The sequence below is a fragment of the Panicum virgatum genome, chromosome 9N, assembly GCF_016808335.1.
Source record: "Panicum virgatum strain AP13 chromosome 9N, P.virgatum_v5, whole genome shotgun sequence".
NCBI lineage: Eukaryota > Viridiplantae > Streptophyta > Magnoliopsida > Poales > Poaceae > Panicum > Panicum virgatum.
In genome coordinates this window covers 72485983-72506221 of record NC_053153.1, presented here as the reverse complement: position 1 = coordinate 72506221, position 20239 = coordinate 72485983, and the positions used below count along the sequence as shown (strand labels likewise).

General features: G+C 45.1%; 3 protein-coding genes and 1 non-coding gene across 6 annotated transcripts; 1 reads left to right on the top strand and 3 right to left on the bottom strand.

The window, feature by feature from the left end:
- The first annotated feature begins 42 nt into the window (after positions 1-42).
- TRNAE-UUC lies at positions 43-116 on the top strand. The gene has a single exon. It is a non-coding gene; the product is annotated as a tRNA-Glu (tRNA).
- A 354-nt stretch (positions 117-470) lies between these two features.
- LOC120690317 (coatomer subunit gamma-1) lies at positions 471-7894 on the bottom strand. Its single transcript, XM_039972932.1, has 18 exons — positions 7553-7894; positions 6769-6866; positions 6582-6632; positions 6339-6452; positions 6051-6251; positions 5878-5979; positions 4751-4858; positions 4417-4647; positions 4083-4333; positions 3831-4002; positions 3086-3241; positions 2941-2991; positions 2618-2758; positions 2342-2536; positions 2137-2268; positions 1879-2052; positions 1341-1580; positions 471-933 (listed from the first exon to the last, which is right to left on the bottom strand). Exons 1-18 carry the CDS (start codon positions 7635-7637, stop codon positions 739-741), a joined length of 2697 nt encoding a protein of 898 aa, XP_039828866.1. The 5' UTR covers positions 7638-7894; the 3' UTR covers positions 471-738.
- Positions 7895-9417: 1523 nt separating this feature from the next.
- On the bottom strand, positions 9418-12185 carry LOC120690318 (proline-rich receptor-like protein kinase PERK5). Its single transcript, XM_039972933.1, has 8 exons — positions 11651-12185; positions 11075-11566; positions 10903-10989; positions 10739-10809; positions 10578-10654; positions 10338-10482; positions 10024-10188; positions 9418-9879 (listed from the first exon to the last, which is right to left on the bottom strand). Exons 1-8 carry the CDS (start codon positions 12183-12185, stop codon positions 9640-9642), a joined length of 1812 nt encoding a protein of 603 aa, XP_039828867.1. The 3' UTR covers positions 9418-9639.
- Positions 12186-16713: 4528 nt separating this feature from the next.
- On the bottom strand, positions 16714-20239 carry LOC120690321 (forkhead box protein D1-like). 3 transcript variants are annotated; one of them, XR_005681709.1, is made up of 5 exons: positions 19804-20239; positions 19474-19724; positions 18874-19197; positions 18598-18705; positions 16714-17344 (listed from the first exon to the last, which is right to left on the bottom strand). XR_005681709.1 is itself a non-coding variant. In XM_039972939.1 (3 exons), exons 1-3 carry the CDS (start codon positions 20204-20206, stop codon positions 19292-19294), a joined length of 663 nt encoding a protein of 220 aa, XP_039828873.1. In that variant the 5' UTR covers positions 20207-20239; the 3' UTR covers positions 18613-19291. The 3 variants fall into 3 exon arrangements, 2 of the variants coding, with proteins under 2 accessions (XP_039828873.1, XP_039828871.1); XM_039972939.1 differs by lacking the exon at positions 16714-17344 and having other exon boundaries at positions 18613-19300; XM_039972937.1 differs by lacking the exon at positions 16714-17344 and having other exon boundaries at positions 18613-19197.

Here is a 20239-nt window from a genome sequence, read left to right as displayed (position 1 = left end):
GTATATCGTTCATTACTGTAGACTCTTGGAGGAAGTCGCACATCCATTGTCGTCTAGTCCGGTTAGGATACCTGGCTTTCACCCAGGCGACCCGGGTTCAAATCCCGGCAATGGAATTAATTTTTAAGAATTATCCATGAGCGTGCGCGAAGTTTGTGACACCTTTCTCTCATTTTTTGGGGGTTCCTTCGGGAAACCTGAGCACGATACTTGTCGAGGACACTATTTAATTTTTGTCGCAATTTTTATTGGTTTTGCCTACCATTAGAAACAATTTTGTCCAAGAAAATCCCAGGCACGTAATTCACAACGGCCTCCAGTCAAAACTCAAAAAGGCCCTCCCAACAGGCCCAGTTCAAGCAAGCCACCACCATTCACAGCACAAGTCAAAACAGCACACAAGCATGAGTTAAAACCTCGGAATAGCCCACACCTTACAGAGTTCCAGTTCACCAGCAGTTCAGCACGCATAAAAGCAAACGACGATAGAAGTGTACATTTCTGCTCCCACTGTTCCATGAAAGCAGTACTTCAATTAACATTATGGCAAACTACCATCTGAAGTTATTTGTACAGCAAAAAGTGAAACGAATACAGAGTATGCTATCTGAGAATATTCACGAAGCGATGAGGAGTCTGTAAGCATCGAAATATTACCACTATTTCTAGCACAAACGAGTGTTGGTGAAGGCTATCTACCGGTTCTACATTGTTTTGGTAGAAGATATGAGTTGTGATCTATCCACTGGCAACAATCTCGTGAATCTTGTCACTGATTTCAGGGTCATCTGATCTGACAGCCAGCTTCATTGCCACTTCATTAGGCCCACTGAGCCCAAATGATAACCTGACTAGAACCTTCACATCACCGATAAACACGCCAGAAAGCAGGCAGGAGTGTGATCTTGCATTTTTTGGTACAACCTCGGTGCCCTGAAAATAAAGATTTACTGGAACAGTTAGCAACCTTTCATTACCCACTTCAAGAGAACCAAGCTTTGGACATGTGCTCTAGTCCACACTGGACTGTAATGGCATTGTAGTCATCTAAGTGTCCTGATATTCCAAATAAATGCACACAGATCAAATGGTATAGCCCACGGACATCGACCAGCCAACTATCAGACTATTGCATATTAACTGTCCCAACCCCCCACCAAAAGCATAAGAATATCAAGGTTCAACTCCAACATAAGTGTAGATGAATAATGTGTCATTTGACACGCAGCGTGCTTCTAGATTCTTGTGTTGAGCTTTATTTGTGATGCTCAAGATGTAATGATGCACATGGAAGTTGATAATTGCTTTCCTCAGGTAAGTATAGAGAATTGGAAGCTGACCTCACACGGCTGCATCCCAAGGATGTTAATGACAGCACTGACAGCCTCAGCCAAGCTCTCTCTAACGCCAAGACCATACTCATCGACACGCTCACTCTCTGGGTCCATATTTTCCCAGGCATTCCTGAAGTTGGAGACAGGGACCCTCAGCATATAATCAGCAGCAACAACTTCAAACTCCTCTAACTGGTATTCATCCTCCACACCATCCTCATCAGCTTCCCCTGTAGATGTGTCAACCTGACAAAGTGGGAAGGTATTAAGTATTTTACAGTTATAGAACAATACAGAAAGTGGCTTAACATATATTAAAACCCATATCTCAGATATCATCTAAGTTAAAAGGCCTTATAGAATTAAAGGATGTAAAACTAAAAAGTTACTGATTGCTGAGAGGGTTTTCAGATGAGCTAGTTCATATGGATTGGATAGGAAATCCCAGATGTATACAAAATTCATATGATACAGAAATCAATGGAAAACAGAGATAGTATGATTAATGTTGGATATTGGGAGAAGATTATACATGAAACATTACCTCTTTAACAGTAAACTTCAGCAAATTTAAAAATTTCCCAACAGCAGGTACACGTTCCGGCTTTTCAAAAGCAACAAAAATTTGCCCAGTAGAACTATAAGGCAAGCTTGCTAGAGGCTTTGAACAAATTTCTGAAAACTCCTCAGCATCTGAGGCGTCAACACAAACAGTGACCTGAAAGAAGCAAAGACATTTACTTAGCGTTCAGAGAGTTAAAATTTACAACTTGACAAAAATACTTGAAATGTAGCTGCTTACATCTTCTAACAGTTGTTCTTCTATAGTGTTTGTACAATTGTACTGCAATACAACATAGCTGTCATAAATGTGCTTAACCACATTAACAGCATACTCAGTTTCTGCCTCTGTCAGCTCCACCGGTTCAGAGGACTGCAGAAATTGAGAAAATCAGCATATGTGCTTTTCAAAATTCAAAATACACTGTAAAGTATAGTATGCAAACCTTGAACAGCCTTCCAAACCCAGCAAACTCAGGAATGGATGAAAGCATCTTCTGATAAGCATCAACAGCTGAAACAGGTGCAGGGGCGGCAGCAGTAGCAGGTGCCTTCTTTCCAGGGGCCTTCTTCTCTTGAAGTGGTAGCGACCTGACTTCCCTCGACACCAATGAAATGTCAAAAGGTTCCTCTGAAGGTTCCTGTCAAGTTCTTGAAGACATAAGCAAAAGGTATGCATTCAGTTGAAACATGCAGAATTTTAATGCTCGTCCAAAACATACATAGGTTCTTAGGCTTGCTTCTAAGTTGGCAAGTGGCACATCCAAAGATCCAAATAGGAAGTCCTTCACATCCTTCTCATTGTTACCAATGGCAACTTCACCACCAAGAGTTTGGAGATAGAGTGTAGCCCGATCACGAACCTACAACAACAAAGACCAATGGCACTTTTACAACACATAGGAATTCTGGGGTTTTTTTTTGTGCTGTAGAGTCCATTTATCAAGTACTCTGCTGAGCAAGACTACCACATCAGCATTCTTCAAAGTTTGGCATGCGCTCAAAAGTCAAAAGTATATTAAAACAAGTCGATTCCCAGAATTACCTCATCTTCAGTATCAAACAGGCATCGTCGCAAGAGAACAAAGATCCGAGGCTGAAACATAAATACAGAAATTCTAAATCAGCTAGAAATACACAGGAATTACAATGGTATAAAAAGACAGTAAATAATCTAAGATGTCACATACCTTGAGTGTATCAACTAGGGCACCAAACTTTGCTAGCGTGCTGACAGCACTAGCTCGAACAGTGGCATTTTCCAATATCACACGGTTGTGGATGTAACGAATGTACCTGCTTGGATCTGATGTCCTTGGCCCTTCATTCCCCAGAAAATGCAATATCTACATGGAAAAAAAATCCCCAAACATTTCATCTTACCTCTCACTATCACAGCGAATGAACACAACACTAAGCACTTGAACTTGCTACATGCTCCGCATCCATATTGTCATTTTTCAAACATACATATAATAGAATATTACTCTCACCAAACAATAGAGAAACTAGCTTTTCAAAACGTCAACCAAAATGAGAACAACAGATTCCTTAAAAAAATTTACTACAAAAACTGTCATATCCAGTGCTGTTTTTGCACCATAAATAGACGAGTTCCCCAACAATATGAATTAGAAAACCACCCAAAGTCATTTGGCGCAAAAACATCTTATGCTCATCTAGACATCCGCTTTTAGATACTTAGCTGGTGCTGCACATTTTAATTGTTCTACTAGTTATCAGTATGTCATGATAAGGTTTTCCATGTGCAATATTGTGTAATCAAATCGAGAGATACTTCCAACTATGAAGCACTTTCTAAGCATAAGCATTTAAAGAATATCAAATAACCACAGCAAACGAAGATTGCTTATGATAGCTGGAAGCTAACAAATAATTCTTTATCAACAGCAATAACATAATAATTGTAGTTACCTGACTAGAAAGATATGTGAATTCGCAGTCTTCAATGAATTCACAGAGATGTAGTAGTCCAATTTCTTTGGCATCTGGTATCTCACTTATCAGAGTAATTATGGAATCCACTATGGCCTTTTTATACTCGAAGCCCCCTTCTTCTCTCAAACTGTTGCTCAAAAAGTTCAACCTAGAAGACAATGAAATAGTCAAGGCAGAAGAATTTTAAAAAGAAAAAAAATATCAACACTATTCCAATTGTTCACATACATTGAGCGATATTTGAGCGGGAACTTCAGGCACAGAGACCGGATAGCTTCTACAACAACTATCTTGAATTCGTCTGCTATGTCAGACATGAAATTGGTAATCTGTTTCATGAGGCGATCCACACTTGATTCATTGCCAGTTTTAAGAAGAGTAGTGATTGCCAGGGTTGCTATACTCCTGTTCGTGTCTGACATCAAACTCTCCAAGTCCACATTGCAGTTTGTCACCGCCAGAGGGCGTGTCATGGCAACCTGCAATATAATGAGCAAATCAACAAACTAATAGTGCAGAAATATCTTTGAACAGCTAAGCTTGAAAAACATATATGGATAACCTTATTGAGAGTCCGGACAGCAGCAAATCGAAGCACAGGTTTGGATGAACTCAAAAATAACTGCAACACTGTAATTGCCGGTGCCAATTCACGACTTGTAACATCCATCTCAGTTATCTTCCGTGCAGCTTCTAAAATCACCATTTCTGATTTATGTCTGAGGGATGATTCCAGAAAATCAAAAAATGGACGGTCGCCAGTTTGTGTGTTCATGCTTGACTCACGCATAACCTGCAAATTGCCCTTTGGATTTCAGTAATTCACGTATTTTGCATGGTTTTCAATAACGCAAGATATACAGTAAAAAATAATGCAAGATATGTTATTGGGTTACCTGACTTGTGTAACGAATCAGGAGACATTGTGCAAGAGGAGAACGCACGGATCCCCTTGTCAAACTAGAAACTAGCTTGCTAACAGCTAAACGATCATTCTGTCTGATCTGCAAGTTGGAGAGGAATGAACTGAATATTAAGTGCCTTTTTTTAGAAAAGGGTTCTACCCGGCTTTTGTAAAAAGCAATAAGAATATTAAGTGCCTCAATCTGAAATTACATCACAATACAATTTTTCCACAACGCAAGCACCCTACTAAAACCTACCATTTGCCAAAAAATTGGAAACACCAGATAATTTACCACATGCAGTAAAATGGAACAAAACACACAAAAAGCCCGAAATAGGGTATGAGTAAAACTCAAGTAAACTGGATCACCTAAAAGAATATTGGCTACCAGTACCACCTAAGGGAAATATCAGTGTGAACTAAAGCCACATTACCAAGATTAATAAAACAGCCACAAGCACAGCCCCCAAACTCCAAAAGAAATTTTCCCAAAAAGCTGATCATCAGAACACTGATATAGCTAACAGCAGCAAGTAGCGTACAGGTTAGTAGCCTGCAATGCCTGACCCACTCCGCTAAAGCAACCACAACCTATTTCTGACAGGCATGCTACAAAGCATATGACATGCAGAGATCACGCCCACCATCACCAAATCTATTAAGTATAATGCATTAGGGACAAGGCCTCAAGTGGAACAAAAGAAAAATGCCTTCCTAGGGCATTAACAGACAAATGGAGGATACAAACTATAAATTTTTGTTGCATCTTTAACATGCCTGGTTTAGTAAAAACAACTAGCTTGCCTTTTTTGGTGGGTGTGAATGTGCATATGTATGATATTCAGAGAAAATTATTTTCTACTAGTACTACACAAACTCAATCGGCAGTTCCATCTGACAAACCATCGTTCATCTGAAGACCAGAGAGGTATACACATCTGACAAAACATCGTTCATCCGAAGACCAGAGAGGTATACCATGATGTAATTCACCCTTCACTTGGATAAAAAAGGATAAATTCCACGAACAGCCCTTAATGCAGAATAGGCATCTTGTATTCTCTTTCTTTTGCACTTGCTTCTAAATTTAACTGGACCAAAAGAATAAGATTATACCTGGTGAAGAAGAGCAAGACCATGAAACTGGACAAGAGGAGCTCTTGATTGAACAGCTTCCTGGACTTCGTTGCTCCATCTTTTCACAATTTCTGGGTTTGCCTGTAAATAAAAGATGATATTACGTAACCTTAAACAAGAGATGGATAAATGCAGTACAATTATAGCAGTACCTGAGCAAGGTGGATGCCACTAACAAGAGCAGCACTAGCAACCACTGGATTTTTGTCAACAATAGCTTGCTTCAAATATCTCTCAATTTGAGTAAGTAGGGTGCCATCAATTATTCTACAAAGAACTCTAATAGCATTGGCACGGTACATATCCGTCTTGCTGTTCATATCTTTCATCAATGAGCTTGTGACTATGATGACCTGTTACAAACATGAAGCTCAAACACCTTAGAATCAGAATGGCATGAAATAAGTTTGTATCCATCTGAGAAACATCATTTATTTAACCTCATCTGATGATGTAGAAACCTCTTTGATCATTAAATACACTAGCCTCCTAAGACCAGCATCACTAGACTGGAACAACTTTGTTACTGCAAAGAAGACTTCGGTGGCCTCAACCTGTAATAGAAACATGCACAGTTCAATATGTCTTCTCCCCCATTCAAACAGTTTGGCTTCTTTGAATAAACAAATGCACGCGCGCACAAACTACACAACTCATTACTATGCGGCTGGTGTGTACCATACCTTTGTGAATGTCTCTCCTTGATTAAGCAAATACAACAGCTTGGTGATAACCTGTAACAAAATTCAAAATAAGACAGGAAGCAAAGAACAAAGTCACGAGGATAGGAGGGTCAAAATATATACCTCATCTACTCTGCTATAAACTATAAAGAGAGTCAAAATGGGAGAAAGTGCAATCAATTCTTACTTGTGAGCACCGTCTGACATCAAGTTGTGGATCGTGGAAAGCCCTTGCCTCCTGCAGAACAGCCCCCTTCTCAATCCCAAAGAATGGCGAATACTCGACTGCAAAACCCATGTGCACACAGTTCATGAAGATGAAACAAGTTGAAAGCATTTTGTAACAAACATAAAAACAGAAGAATAAAATTACTCTTAGGACCTACAGGGGGGGCTCAAACCCACCTGATATTACTAAATAAATATTTTATCATTGTAAGGTAGCAAATGGTTGATTTCATCAAGCACTCGGGCTTTCTGGTTAGGAACATTACTATAATGGTGCCACGGAATTCACAATGAGGCAACTAGACTAAGGATCTAAACGAAAATATGCGCGTGAAGCTCCAATGCTGGAAAAAAGTGGTTCCGATTAATGGGTTAGAGCATCTCCATGTCGCAAGGGGGACTAGGAAACAGCTACGCGAAGCAGACCGCCCGCCCGATCAGATGCACCAAGGTGGCGCGATGCCGCGAAGGGAGGCACTCCAGATCCAGGTAACTCCGAGCCCTCCCGCCCCAATTCCCAGCCAAATCCCGCGAACGATCTCCCCTCCCCGACCAGCAAAGCGTCGTCATAGTCCGCACCCCTGAAGATGCAACAACGGATTCCGCAAGGAGACACGACGCGAGATCGCGCCAGATCCGGCACGCTAGCGCAGGCAGCTGCTCGCGGATCGTGCCCGGGAGAAGGCAGCGGGAGGAACGGGGGTAGGGTTTATGTGGAGGAGGAGGGAGGAGAGGTGGATCACCTTCTTCGTCGTCGTCGTCCTTCTTCATGTACGGCTGCGCCATGTCCGGTCCCGCCAGGTCACCGCCGACGAGGGAGCGAGGCATGGCCTGCTGGTTCGCGGGTGGCGGGGTGTTGTTGGCTCGGGCGGGGAAGGACGATGGGCCCAGATCGTTTTGCCCGGGAGGAGGGTGACCCCGTGCCCGTGGTGCGTGCGCCGGTGCGGTGGGGGTCGCCGATCCGGCGACTCGGGACGGGACGCGACGCGACGCTGGATACGGATTCTGGTTGGTGGTTGCGCGCCCTTTTTGCACTTGGAACCTTTGGGTTTGGGTGCGTCGAGTGGGAGACTGAGGTGAGGGTGAGAGTGCGAGACTGGCGGTGGGGATGTGTTATCAGATGTTACTTAGGCCTGATTTTTGTCTTTTTTTCATTTTTTTAATTGCTTATAATAATTGGAATATCCTCTACGGAACAGCAATTTTCCTCCAACCGGATGGTACACCATCTCAGTCCAAGTACTCTTAGGTTGAAAGAATATTCTGGATGCGCTAGTACACTAAACCAAATGTGTAGAGGATCATTCATCAAGATGAGAATAGACCGGGTCGACTCATTGGGTCGCTGGCCCGACCTACAATAGCGAGGCCAATGGGCCACCGGATCCGTCTCAAATGAGAAATGATCCATTTAGAGCCGGTACGTGTGCGTGTGCCGCTAGGCTCCTCCCCTCCAATCAGCTTCTTGTCTCTCCTTTCTTTCCCCTCTCCCCGTGTAGCCATCTCGTGCATTTCCAATTTGCCATGCCGAGGTGTGAGCTTGCATTGCTTAGCGACTCCAGTCTCAAGTGCAGTCTAAAGGAAAGCATGCCCGTGATTATCATGGTCAGAGGAGACGGTAATTCAAGCACCAGATTCCTAGAGCTTTTTTTGGGGCATTCTCTTATGCTGCACCAGGTTTCATTGCTCTGTTTGAGGTGAATTTCGTATGCACTATATCTGCGTTTCTTTGTCTCCAGTCTGTGCTTTTTGATTACATATCTCCATCTTTGAGGAGCTTCTACAGGTGTGAATTTCTCCATCATTTCGTTGCCGTATCATTGCCTTGGGTCCTAGATGATCACTGAGCTAAGGATAAACTTGGACTATGGCAAAATATTGTTCAGCGCTGTCATATGACAGTTGTGCTTTCAAATTCACATCATTCTTAAATTTTAATCAGAACACTATGAGTGTTGACAGTCTTGCATTCAGACATGATGCTTACTCGATTGAAAATGAAGGATGCATTTTCTTGCGTGCGACTGCAAGCTACCTCTGATATGTGGTTTCTTAACAGGAGAACAAAAAAAAAACGGGTTCCATTATTAATCCAATTTTTTATGGCATGTCGCCTTCAGTGTGAATAATCAATAATCTAGGATAAAAAATGAAATCAATTGTCCAAACGATGCTGCTGAAATGATTGTATATGCATAAGTTTGATTGGACCGATCCGTGATACCTATTGGGCTATCAAGGCCATATACAAAATATTGATTTGGGTCTGCCCATGGCCTCAGAAGTTGGCCTTGAGGCCATAGGGGCTAGGTCCAAAGCCAGATCCAAGCCGACCCATTGTCATCCTGAATCATTCAACCTTATTAACCGCTTTCATCCATATATCATCCGATTATTCGATACATATAGACAAACACTATCTCAAGAAAACCTAGATCCAGTCTTACTGTCACGAGCCCCTCGGATGAACATTTTAATACCAGAACACATTGCACGAATGTTCAATTGTCAATTCTAAATGCAAAGGCGCTTTGTATTTGGTTAGAGAGACACAGTTCCAAAACTGTACAAGAGGTGGAACGTGGATTCGATCACGGAGGTGCCAAAGTGTCTTCCAAGTTCGAGACCACGGGCCTGTGTTGTGTCCTCAAGTACGTCTTGACGTCCAGGAAGTATGACCATCATAGAATCACACAGATTCGTATATTATATACACGCTGATGGGGGGTACATCTCATACTACCCAACAATCGACTTGCCGATTACTTTTGGTATGTCACACCACAGGCTAGCATCTCGACGAGCTCTCACGCGCCGCCGCTCGAGACGATCAGTGATGCTGCTGCCGACGGGGCGCCGCCGGCGCTTCCCCGGACTCGCTCGTCGCGCTGTACTCGTTGCTGTACTCGCCGCTCTCGAAGGCCACCTTCCTGAACCTGCTGATGTCGGAGGTGTAGTTGCCGCCGCCGGCGTCGTACTCCGAGCTGGAGCTGAACATCATGCTCTGCCCCGGCTTCACCCCCTCGTTCAGGTCGTCCAGCAACGCGTCGCCCTCCAGGGCACGAACGATCTGCACACCCGGTCGATGGTATGGACGCGACGTGAGGGAAGAAGAAGAACAAAAGTTATTTGCGCTGTTCTAGAATCTAGACACCGTGACTCTTCACGATGATGAGCTCCAAGGCTTCAGAAGCTGAGGCTGCAGCTGGCTCACCTGTTTCATCTTGGGGCGCCGCTTGGCGGAGTGGCGGACGGCGGCGGCGGCGGCGGCGCACATGTGCTCGAGCTCCAGCCGATCGACCTTGTTCTCCAGCCGCGGGTCCAGCAGCTCGTCGAAGCTGCCTCCCTCGGACAAGGCGCGCGCCAGGAGGGGCCTCGCCTGCGCATCATATCGATCGCCATCGCGAGCGTGAGAGATCGAGCGTGCATCAAACGCTTGCAGCCAGCAATGGCGGCAGCGGCGAGGCAGTACGGAGATGGCGGCTCTATCTGGAGAGGCCGGGAGACCGGCTTGGCTAGCTAGCTTACCCAATCAACAAGGCTGTCCTCCATGTAGTTGGTGGGGTCAACCGGGCGCCTGCCGGTGATGAGCTCCAGGAGCATGACGCCGAAGGAGAACACGTCCGACTTGTCCGTGAGCTTGCCGCTCGACGCGTACTCCGGGGCCAGGTACCTGCACGCACGCGAGCAGCCGGCCAGTCATCCCGTGCGTGCGCTTTGCCGCAACCTTCGTGTCACCGAACTCTCTATCTGCAGTACTCTGCTCACCCGAAAGTTCCCATGACGCGCGTGGAGACGTGCGTGTTGGTGTCCGTGGTCAGCTTGGCCAGCCCGAAATCCGCGACCTGGGGTGACCAATGCGAACGAGCTCTTACAATTTCACTCCGACTGGTCTTGATTTGTTTGTTTGTTCAGTACACAGCGCTTACCTTAGCTTCGAAATTCTCGTCCAAGAGGATGTTGGCGGCCTTGATGTCTCGGTGGATGATCCTGGGGTGGCCTTAATTTGTGTTTCACCATGCACATTATTAGCAGGGAAAGATGTCAAAGAACAGAGAAGATCAGGGAGCAAAGCAATTTGTTCGGAGCTTACAGTCTTCGTGCAGGTACGCCAGGCCCTTGGCGGAGCCGAGCGCGATGGCGAGCCTCGTCGTCCAGTTCATCACCGGCACGCCCTTCCCTGCACCCAGCGCGCAAGCATCACGACGACCAATCAGAATCAGGGGAGGAATCGCAGGAGCAGTGTGTCATCACCGCGCACTGACCGTGGAGGTGGTGCTCGAGCGTTTTGTTGGGCACGAACTCGTAGACGAGCAGGCGCTGGGAGGACCCGGCGATGCAGTAGCCGACGAGGGAGACGAGGTGGCGGTGGTGAACGCGGCTGATGATCTCCACCTCGGCCTGGAACTCGCGCTCGCCCTGCCCGCTCCCGGCCTTGAGCTGCTTCACCGCCACCTCCTTGCCGCTGCCCGGGAGCACGCCCCTGTACACGTACCCGAACCCGCCCTGCCCCAGCACGTTCGCCGACGCGAACCCGCCCGTCGCCGCCGCCAGCTCGTCGTACGAGAAGGAGCTCTTGGAGAACCCCAGCGGCGGCATGCCCGGGGACGTCGCCGACGACGGCATCTGCCCCGCCCCGTGCGAGCCGCTCATGTCCCCGCTCGCCGGCGAGTACGGGGCGTGCCAGCCCCCGCCGTGGTCCATCATCGCGGTGCTGTTCTTCCACTTGGGCATGCTGTTCGCGTAGAACACGTTCCCTGCACGCACACGCGCGGCACCGCCATGTTAGCCAGTTTCACCCTCGCCATCGGCGTGCCAGCGCGCGGACGCCGAGGGTGTACCGTGCTCGTCGGTGTAGTAGGGCATGTTCATGTGCGGGGGCTTCTTCCTCCTCCTCCTCCGTGCGCAGCACACGCACGCGGCGATGCACATCAGCAGGCCGAAGGCCAGGACCCCGATCACCACGCCGGCCACGATGGCGGCCACCGGCGGTGACCCGTTGCCGCTGCTCCCGCTCTTGCTGTGGCCACTCTTGTCGGATTCGCCGGCGCCGCGCTTGGCAGCGGGCGGGGACGGGGAGCCCCTTGACGGCGCTGCCGGCAAGCCTCTGTCCGCTGGCGCCGGGGGTGACAACGCGCTGCTATTCTGCGTCGTCGCCGTTGGAGGCGACAGCGACGCCGCGGGTTGCGACGGTGAGGGCGGCGAAGGCGGTGGCGAGCCCGAGGCGGAGGAGTTGGACGGTGGCGCCGACGGCGTGGACGGCGGCGAGCTGGACGGTGGCGGCGACGACGTGTCGTCGCTTGGTGGTGACGGTGACCCCGAGGAATCGACCGAGCCTGCCGACGTGCCGAGCATGTTGTCTAGCGGCGACGCCATGATTATTAATGTTTAACGAGGATGGAGTTCTCTCCCGGCCGGCGAGGATGATCACCTCACCCTCGAGAGGGTGGGCCGGGATTGGATTGCAATGGCGCACCTCCTCGCCGCCGCCGTCGTGATGAACCCCTGCGCCAGAGAGCAGAAGATCAACAAGCCGATCGATCAAAAGGCGTCAAAACGCGCAGAAATTGGGTCGTCCTGGCGCACCTTCCTTTTCTCCGTGTTCTTCTGCGGAAGAAGAGAAGGGGTTGAAACCGAACCGCGGAGGCGGAGGAAAGGGAAGTAGGCTTCAAAGCGCAGGTTTCGTCACATTGCGCCAACCTCCAACACGCAGAGCGCCATGCCACATTTCCAGGATGGGAGCCGTTGCCTTCCTTGTACTTTTCCATTTTTAGCTTCAGTAACAAACGGGATGCTGCCAACCATTGGGGCCCGGCTGATGATTAGTTGCGCTGCTGTTTGTGCCTTCGTGGTCGTGGAGACGTGGACTCTGGCTTTGGGAGTCTCTGTTTGTTAAACACGCATCCAAAGTGTGGCAAATCTATTCATCGCGGGTGGAGTCGCCACATCGCATAAGGCCGCGGCGGCTCCCGTTCATCTTCCTCGTTGAATGTAGCAGCGGTCGGAGTTCGGGACTTTTGGGTGTCGGGTTGCCAGGGTTCGATGGCCACCGGCAACCTTAGAAGAGGGGGATGGGGTGTCTGGAAGTCCGGTGGTAGAGGCGGGTTACGAGGGCGGGGTAGCAAGGCGGCAGGGATGCCGGCGGTAGGGGGATAACCTGTGAGCCAAAACTAGGGTGGGGGAGCTTGACGTCGCTGGATGGGGGTGGGTGGCAGAGGCGAACCAGAGGTGGCAACGCCACTTGGACGGTGGCTAGAGGGCGTGGCAGGGGCACAACTGCGATTGGATGAGTCCCAATCTGAGCTACGATGAATAAATGCCCCCATTTTACGGTGTGTTTTTATTTTGAGTACAAAATAGTACTGACAAAAAAATTTATGATACTTTTTCAACAATGCATAGTGCAAATACCCATAAAAATATAGAGGACTTAGACCCAGCTTTGCGACAACGTTGATTCTCAAAACCACTACCAACAAGCAATTCCTCACAAACAATCCTCACACCAACAGCGGTTAACTACCCCTTCTCAAATTACAATTTCTTTTGACTTTTCTAGATACATATATTTTTACTATGCATTTTTTATAAATACATATATTTTGTTATGTGATGAAAATGTATCTAAAAATCAAAATGAATTGTAATCTGGGACGAAAGTAGTAACACTAAAACCAGTAAACTAATGACAAACGATCCCTATCTTTGCAGAGATCAAATAAAGTAAGAAAATGTATCAAAGATGAGATTGTTTGATCTAATGACGTTACAAAAACTTAGAAGTAACCAACCAGCAACAAATGTGTGGTTTTGACAATGCAGGCGCAGCGAAATGTTGCCAGTTTTAATAGAAGGTAATATATAATCTTATCACATCAATACGCTGAAATCAGCTGCACGAATTAAATTATCAATCAAGCACTTTTTCCATCTCAACATCTTCGCCTACTGAAAACATTGCAGATGTTAACCTAAACCTCTCAGGTAGCTTGAACAGTGGTCCATCCAAAGAACAAAAACCGGATCAAATGGTCGTTGAACCGCTTCAGGTGTCGGTTCACTGGTTAGTGGGTTCAACCAGTAGTTACACTTCATTTACCTTAACTAGTAGTGTGCACGCACGTGTTTAAAGAACAATGTTGCGAAAAAAATAACCACACTAAATTTTAGCTACCACAAACATTTTTAGAAACTATATTCGGTGACAACAAGTAACGAGGTCTCAGTAGTGGTGAAAATAGATAAAATATTCAAAATATGGAAAAAGCATACAATTATAAAAAATAGGTAAATGATATGTATAAGGTAGTAACAAGCACGTAGAAAAATGTTTTAAAAAAATAATTTCATTACAAGAAATGACTACTAAAGAAATTAACCTTGTTTATTGATACTGGACCAATCACTCTATATAAACTAAATGGACTTTTGCAAATATTCCTTAGTTTTTATATTCCTAGAAGACTCGAGCTGCTAGTTATGTACTCGTGCATATATTTTGCTGTAGAATTTTAATCTTCAGAACTTGAGCATGGTACATCATATAACTGTTTAGCTCCTCAGCTCAAGCCACAACCGTAAATTTGATGCCATCATGCAAGACAATATCTGTGTGTATGCTAATCTAACATCTGCAATAAAAAAACTATAAGTGTTGATGACGTAGCATGAATATTTTTTAAACAAATATCAATAATCAATAATAATACTAAATCACCATCTAGTGCTGACCCTATAGGTATCCTCCAGCATTGATCAAAGAGATTGAAGTTTGTTCAGATGCCGCCAAACATCCAGTAAGTGTATGGTTTGAAAAAAATACATATTGCATATATGTACGAGTAAACAAATAAATGATTAATATTTGATAAAATTGTACTCGTCAGCAATGAAATTAGTTGCCATAATAATATGGTCCTGGGTGTCCGCTCGATGAATAGTTTACATCTCTCATCTTTATAATGGGTTACAAGGTGCTAGGGCTCTATGATACATGAAGAGTATTGTGTTATAGAAAAGCAAAAATTATGATATCAGTGGAAAAAACAAAAAACCAACTTGGTATCCTTATTATATTGTTCCACGCAGATTAAGCAACCTGTAATTCGCTGGACCAATCTAAATTACTACAGATACAACATCGACCATCAAGCTGTGCCATAGCAGATTTGTAGATATAGAAAAGAATGACAGTGGGGTTATTTTTAAGTGGCCTGTTAGCAACACCTGAATACAGAGGAGGAATGGTAACTAAAATCCTTAAGCTTTCAAAATCTTGTACAATTATCTCCACATATCATCAAAATCTCAAAAAAAAATTAAATTTTTCTAGTAGGTGCAGCACACACATGTTACTAAAAACTTAGTAAAGAATAATTTTATATTTATCAAGCATCTTCAAAAACTATAAATAGGCATAAGTTATTATTAAACACACAAAGCTATGCATTTATTATTTAAGTGCTAACGCTATGGGTTAAAAAATAAATATATTTAAGTGCAACATCACATAATTCTATTCAGAAAAAAATAAACAATTATTACATAATCAATAACTAATCAAAAGAACTTATCAAAAGCATACAAACAAGCAGCATGCATTGAATTCTTTCAGAAATTTCCCATTTGTTACCATGAGGTAAAATTCAATTTTTATGCCATAATTAGCAGACGTAAGTTGAATAGTGATATGCAAAATGCTTTTAAGAAAAAGGTAAGAAAAACTACGTGAGTGCACAACAAAATATCCATAAAAAATATAGGCAACTTTGATCAATTTAAACTGCTATTATAAATGGGTCTAGTTATCAATCTTTGATCTAGGTGGTTGCACTATCAGAGTGCAAACCAGCCATGGATGATCAATTTAAACTGCTATTTATAAATGGGTCTAGTTATCCATTACTTGTAGCAATGGATAAGAAAAAGATCTCGCAGCGTGTGTTTCTCTCGGCGTGGCCAGACATGTTCAGCTGTTGCAAAGAAATTCATGATCCGCAATGTAACAGAACCGTCCAAATTAAACTGGCTTAAGTGTGCTAACTATCATCTTAATGGTTAATCAAGTTATCACGCACTTAAAACGGTGTAATCCGGTCGTCTGTCGGGTTAAGGATCGAAAAACACTGAAAGTCTCGCATGAAGACGAGCACAGATGATTACAAGCAGACAAAAGTTCTCAAAGTTAATTTACAATGAGGAGTTTTACAAACAAGTTTACGTAAAATATCAAAGTTCAAAATGCAGCAGGAAATTAAATAAAAGCTTAGTTTAGAAAAACAACGATAACTACGATGACGTGAGGACGTCACATCGAGCCCACCAATGTGAATCCTGGTTAGCTCCAACCAGCAACAGCTACACCTGAAATAGGGTAACAACAAACCCTGAGTATACTAATACTCAGCAAGACTTACCCGACATGGGTATACTTAGCCCATTATCTAGATATGCAAGGCTTTTGGGCTGGTGGGTTTGTTTTGCGGAAAAGCATCTAAGGGTGGATCCTTACTTTCAATATTTTAGCTCAAGATTCTATATAGATAAATTATCAGATAAGATTTGCATAGCTAAAGCAAACATGGTAAATATTGAATATTAATTCAGAAAATCATTTCCAAATATCCTTCATGTTCCATTTCCTTACTACGATACGGTGCTGCGATCAAGGTGCTCATATCCGAGAGCGACTGACGGCAAATCGATCCGATTTAACCTTGCAAGGTGGACCTAACACACACGTCACATATAGGCCCTGTCGGACCATACGTGGCAACCCTTCACATATGCACACCAAATAGCCGAACTGCCCTGCGACCCGGGACTGCTAGCCCCACCGATACCAACGACGGGTCAGCCATGAGTTTCTATACTAGCTCCATTGGTGAAGACAGTATCAAGTCCGCCTACCGGTGCGCATATGGTACTGAGCTTACCGGTTTCGACTACCTCCTACTCCCGGCATGTGGTTAGTACTGTTCGAACTCGATCAGCAGGGCCAGACAACGGTACGGGCCTTAATCGACACAGGCGAAGGCTTACTCTTCATCCATTTCATATCCATAATCATATTCATCTCCGCCCGGTCTCCATTTCTCTTTCCTCATCAATTCTTTCTCCAACAACTTTGCCATAAGTAACAAGATCCTATAACTCGCGAGTGACAGGAATCACTCGACTTCTACCGAAACCTATTTAAGCATTGCAGTACTAACGACCTGCGCACTAGTAGAGTAACTGAGGAAGCTTAGGGATTATGCATCTAAGGTTCCAATCAACTCCTAGAAACGTAAATGCACAATAATTATATAGTAAACATTAAATACTAAAATTAAGGGTTATGCTCCGGGGCTTGCCTGGGATAACACTAAGTCAGTGTTAGTACTAACAAGGCCTTGGGCCCTTCTGACTTTGAGCCGGGTCTTTGGTTGCTCTAGCAGGTCCTTCTCTCTTCAGGATGCGTCCACCCAACACCGTCTTGTGGTTCGGTTTCGTCAGCACGTGCTCCACGTCCACACATTGTACGTCTAGCGTACCTAAATGATATGCAACGAGGCGAGTGCATGAACATAAAGAAAACAACACATGATGCATTAGTGCTCAGGATGCAATGCAATGACAAGAAAGGCCTGACTGGGCAATCATTTATCAAGTAAGCACCGCAAACAAGCTCAAAAGACAAAATGGGTTGGTGCTACACCATGAGAGTTCATTCAATTTGTTATAGCCTGAAGTGTTTCCTACAAGAAGTATTACTAACTTATTTAGAACGACCAAGCAAAGACATAAAACAAGAAAGAGCAACTAGGATAACTCATTTAACTAACAAGATACATGGAACCAAACGATATAAAAGTAACCTACATTCTAGTTTTTAAAAGAGTTAACAAAACTTAAGCCAGGTCAACATGATTTACTGAAATTAAACCTATAGCTTTACAAACAGAAAAGCTATGGCTAGCAACTAAACAAAAGCAGAAACATGACTTGCAGCCTTAAACTTGTAACCAAAATTTACCAGTGTGATGAGTTATTGATAAGGCATGCAACAATATTTTTCCAACATTTATTGACAACAGAAAATATTTAATTTAGCCCTAGCAAGACAAACAGAACAAAAATAGATTTACAAACATACACATAGCTTCTGGTTCTGAAATTTTTACAGTGAACTAACATGCAAAGAGTAAGCTACCTCATAAATTTCATAATTTTTTAACATCCAGAACTGTAGATATTAAATAGACAAATATAAACAAGCATTAACCACGATTAAATCAATACATCCTAAAAACATTAAACAAACAACAGGTTAAATATTTTAGAGAATGCAATATGAACATGCATTAGCTTGTCTGAAATGGTACCATGCTCTAGCAATCTCATGAGCAAACCAACCTTGAAATTAATCATCTCCTAGATAAGCAAATTCTTACAAAAATTGAGCATAGATGATAATTTCAAGCATATGTTTTAGTCCCTCCTATTTTCTACTGGTGGAATACGGCAGCAAGCTGAAACATTCAGTATCATTCGAATACTCAAAGAAAATGTAGCTAGAACTCTATTAAACTTAATATTAAACACCAAAGAAAGTGAAGCACCATCCTGGTTTGTGTCATACTGAATTCAGAAGCCATACAGATCAACTTCGAAATAATTTGTACATCCAAATTAATTCAACCAAATTCAGAAACACCTGATGAGATTTACCCAGTAAACACCTGATGAGACTTCCTGTATGTCAACCCTTCAAATCACGGATAGAGGGCAGCACTGAGCCACTAACCTTTTTAGTTTCATCTTTTCTCTTCGGAAGAAGAAATCCCATCCAACAAGATAACACACCTCTTCTGAAAAAACCTGACCTGTGACTCAGTGACTATGAGAGGACAAGCTGAACGAATCCCTCATTGTCCCCGAGCAGGTACCCAAGTCAGGAAGCAACAAAGTGAATATATAGTTAGAGGATATTAATATTCAGAATTAAAACAACTTCCATCCAAAAAGTACTTTTGGCAAATTCAGGAACTGATATAGCACGCGAACTCCAATAAGCACATACAAAGCAAAAGCTCTTCATCACATATGTCACATCTGGCTCCTGCAAGTAAGCGCAATCTATCGGGAGACGCAATAACAGTGAGCTAAACATCACAATCGATTTAGACATCCAAAGTAGTTTATCCTGCAAAGAAATAATCAGCCAACCGAAGTATAGATCCGAAATCACCAGCATTATGAGTAAAGGAAGATTCATATGACTGATTGAATAAAAGCCATTGTGTGTCGGCTAAATAGCTTATCTTAACCGTACTGTAGATGGAACAAATTGGTCAAGACCTGGCACTTGAGGTGACCTGCTCGATGTCCCTCCATCATTGTAGCACTGTTCACAGCAACAACAACAAAATGGTCATGGCACTCTGAAAATTGTACAGGAAAATGTGGGTGTGCTATGACACTCTTGAATTCTTGTGCTTCTACCAATCCTGTACCAAGATTCATGGAAGTGATCTAAAATTAAAGGATTGCCAAACAAAGAACAAAGAAGCAAGGAGTAACATAGCACATTGTCATATTATCGAACACCTAGCAGGCATGCAAAAGGCAGCCGGCCTCCTGATAAACAAGATGGAGGCACAATCGGAAAGTCAGTCCTCACCGGCAGTAGAAGTTGAATGGCAGGCGGCGAGGACGGGGTCTTGCAGACCTCCGGATCGGCGGCCGAGCTGGGCCACCTTGGAGGGCGTGAAGTGGAGGGGCGTCGCCGCCTTGTAGAGGAGGAAGATGCGGAGGCGCCACGCAACAGGGAAGTCATCAGAGTTGTAGAAGTGCACGACGCCCCGCCGCCGCCTTGCAGAGGAGGGAGGAGCGGGGCCGCAGGAGCCCGGGTGAAGAGCCGGCAGCCACGAGCTGCGCCATTGAAGTCATCTGCTTGTGCCGGCCAGGGAGGAGCGGGAGGATTGGAGGAGAAAGGAGATCGGGAGATTACCTCGAGGACAAGCGCGACGAGGCCGGAGATCTCGCCGGCAGTGAGGTACGTGGACGCCGAGCCCTTGCACCACTACGCCGGCGGTGGGGGGATTGGGAAGGGAGAGGTGCGGCCGGCCCGAGCTGCTCCTCTTCCCGCTGCCGCCATGGGCGCGGCGGCCTCCTCCGCTGCCACCGACCGGCCCCGCGCCGCAGCTGAACGGCGGCGACCCCACTGCCGTCGCTGCCACGTGCTGAGCCGCGCACGGGTGCCCACCGGGGCAAGGACAGGCGTAGCGAGATCCATGGGGAGGCGAGCCGCCAGGGAGGAGGGGCGCTCGATCATGGCCGTGGGGTGGGGGAGGCGGGCGGCGTGCAGGGCTAGGCGCAGGCGGCCGGGGTGGGGGCTCGGCGGGGATGGCCATGATTTGGGGCGGAGGGCATGGGGGCGTCGGGGG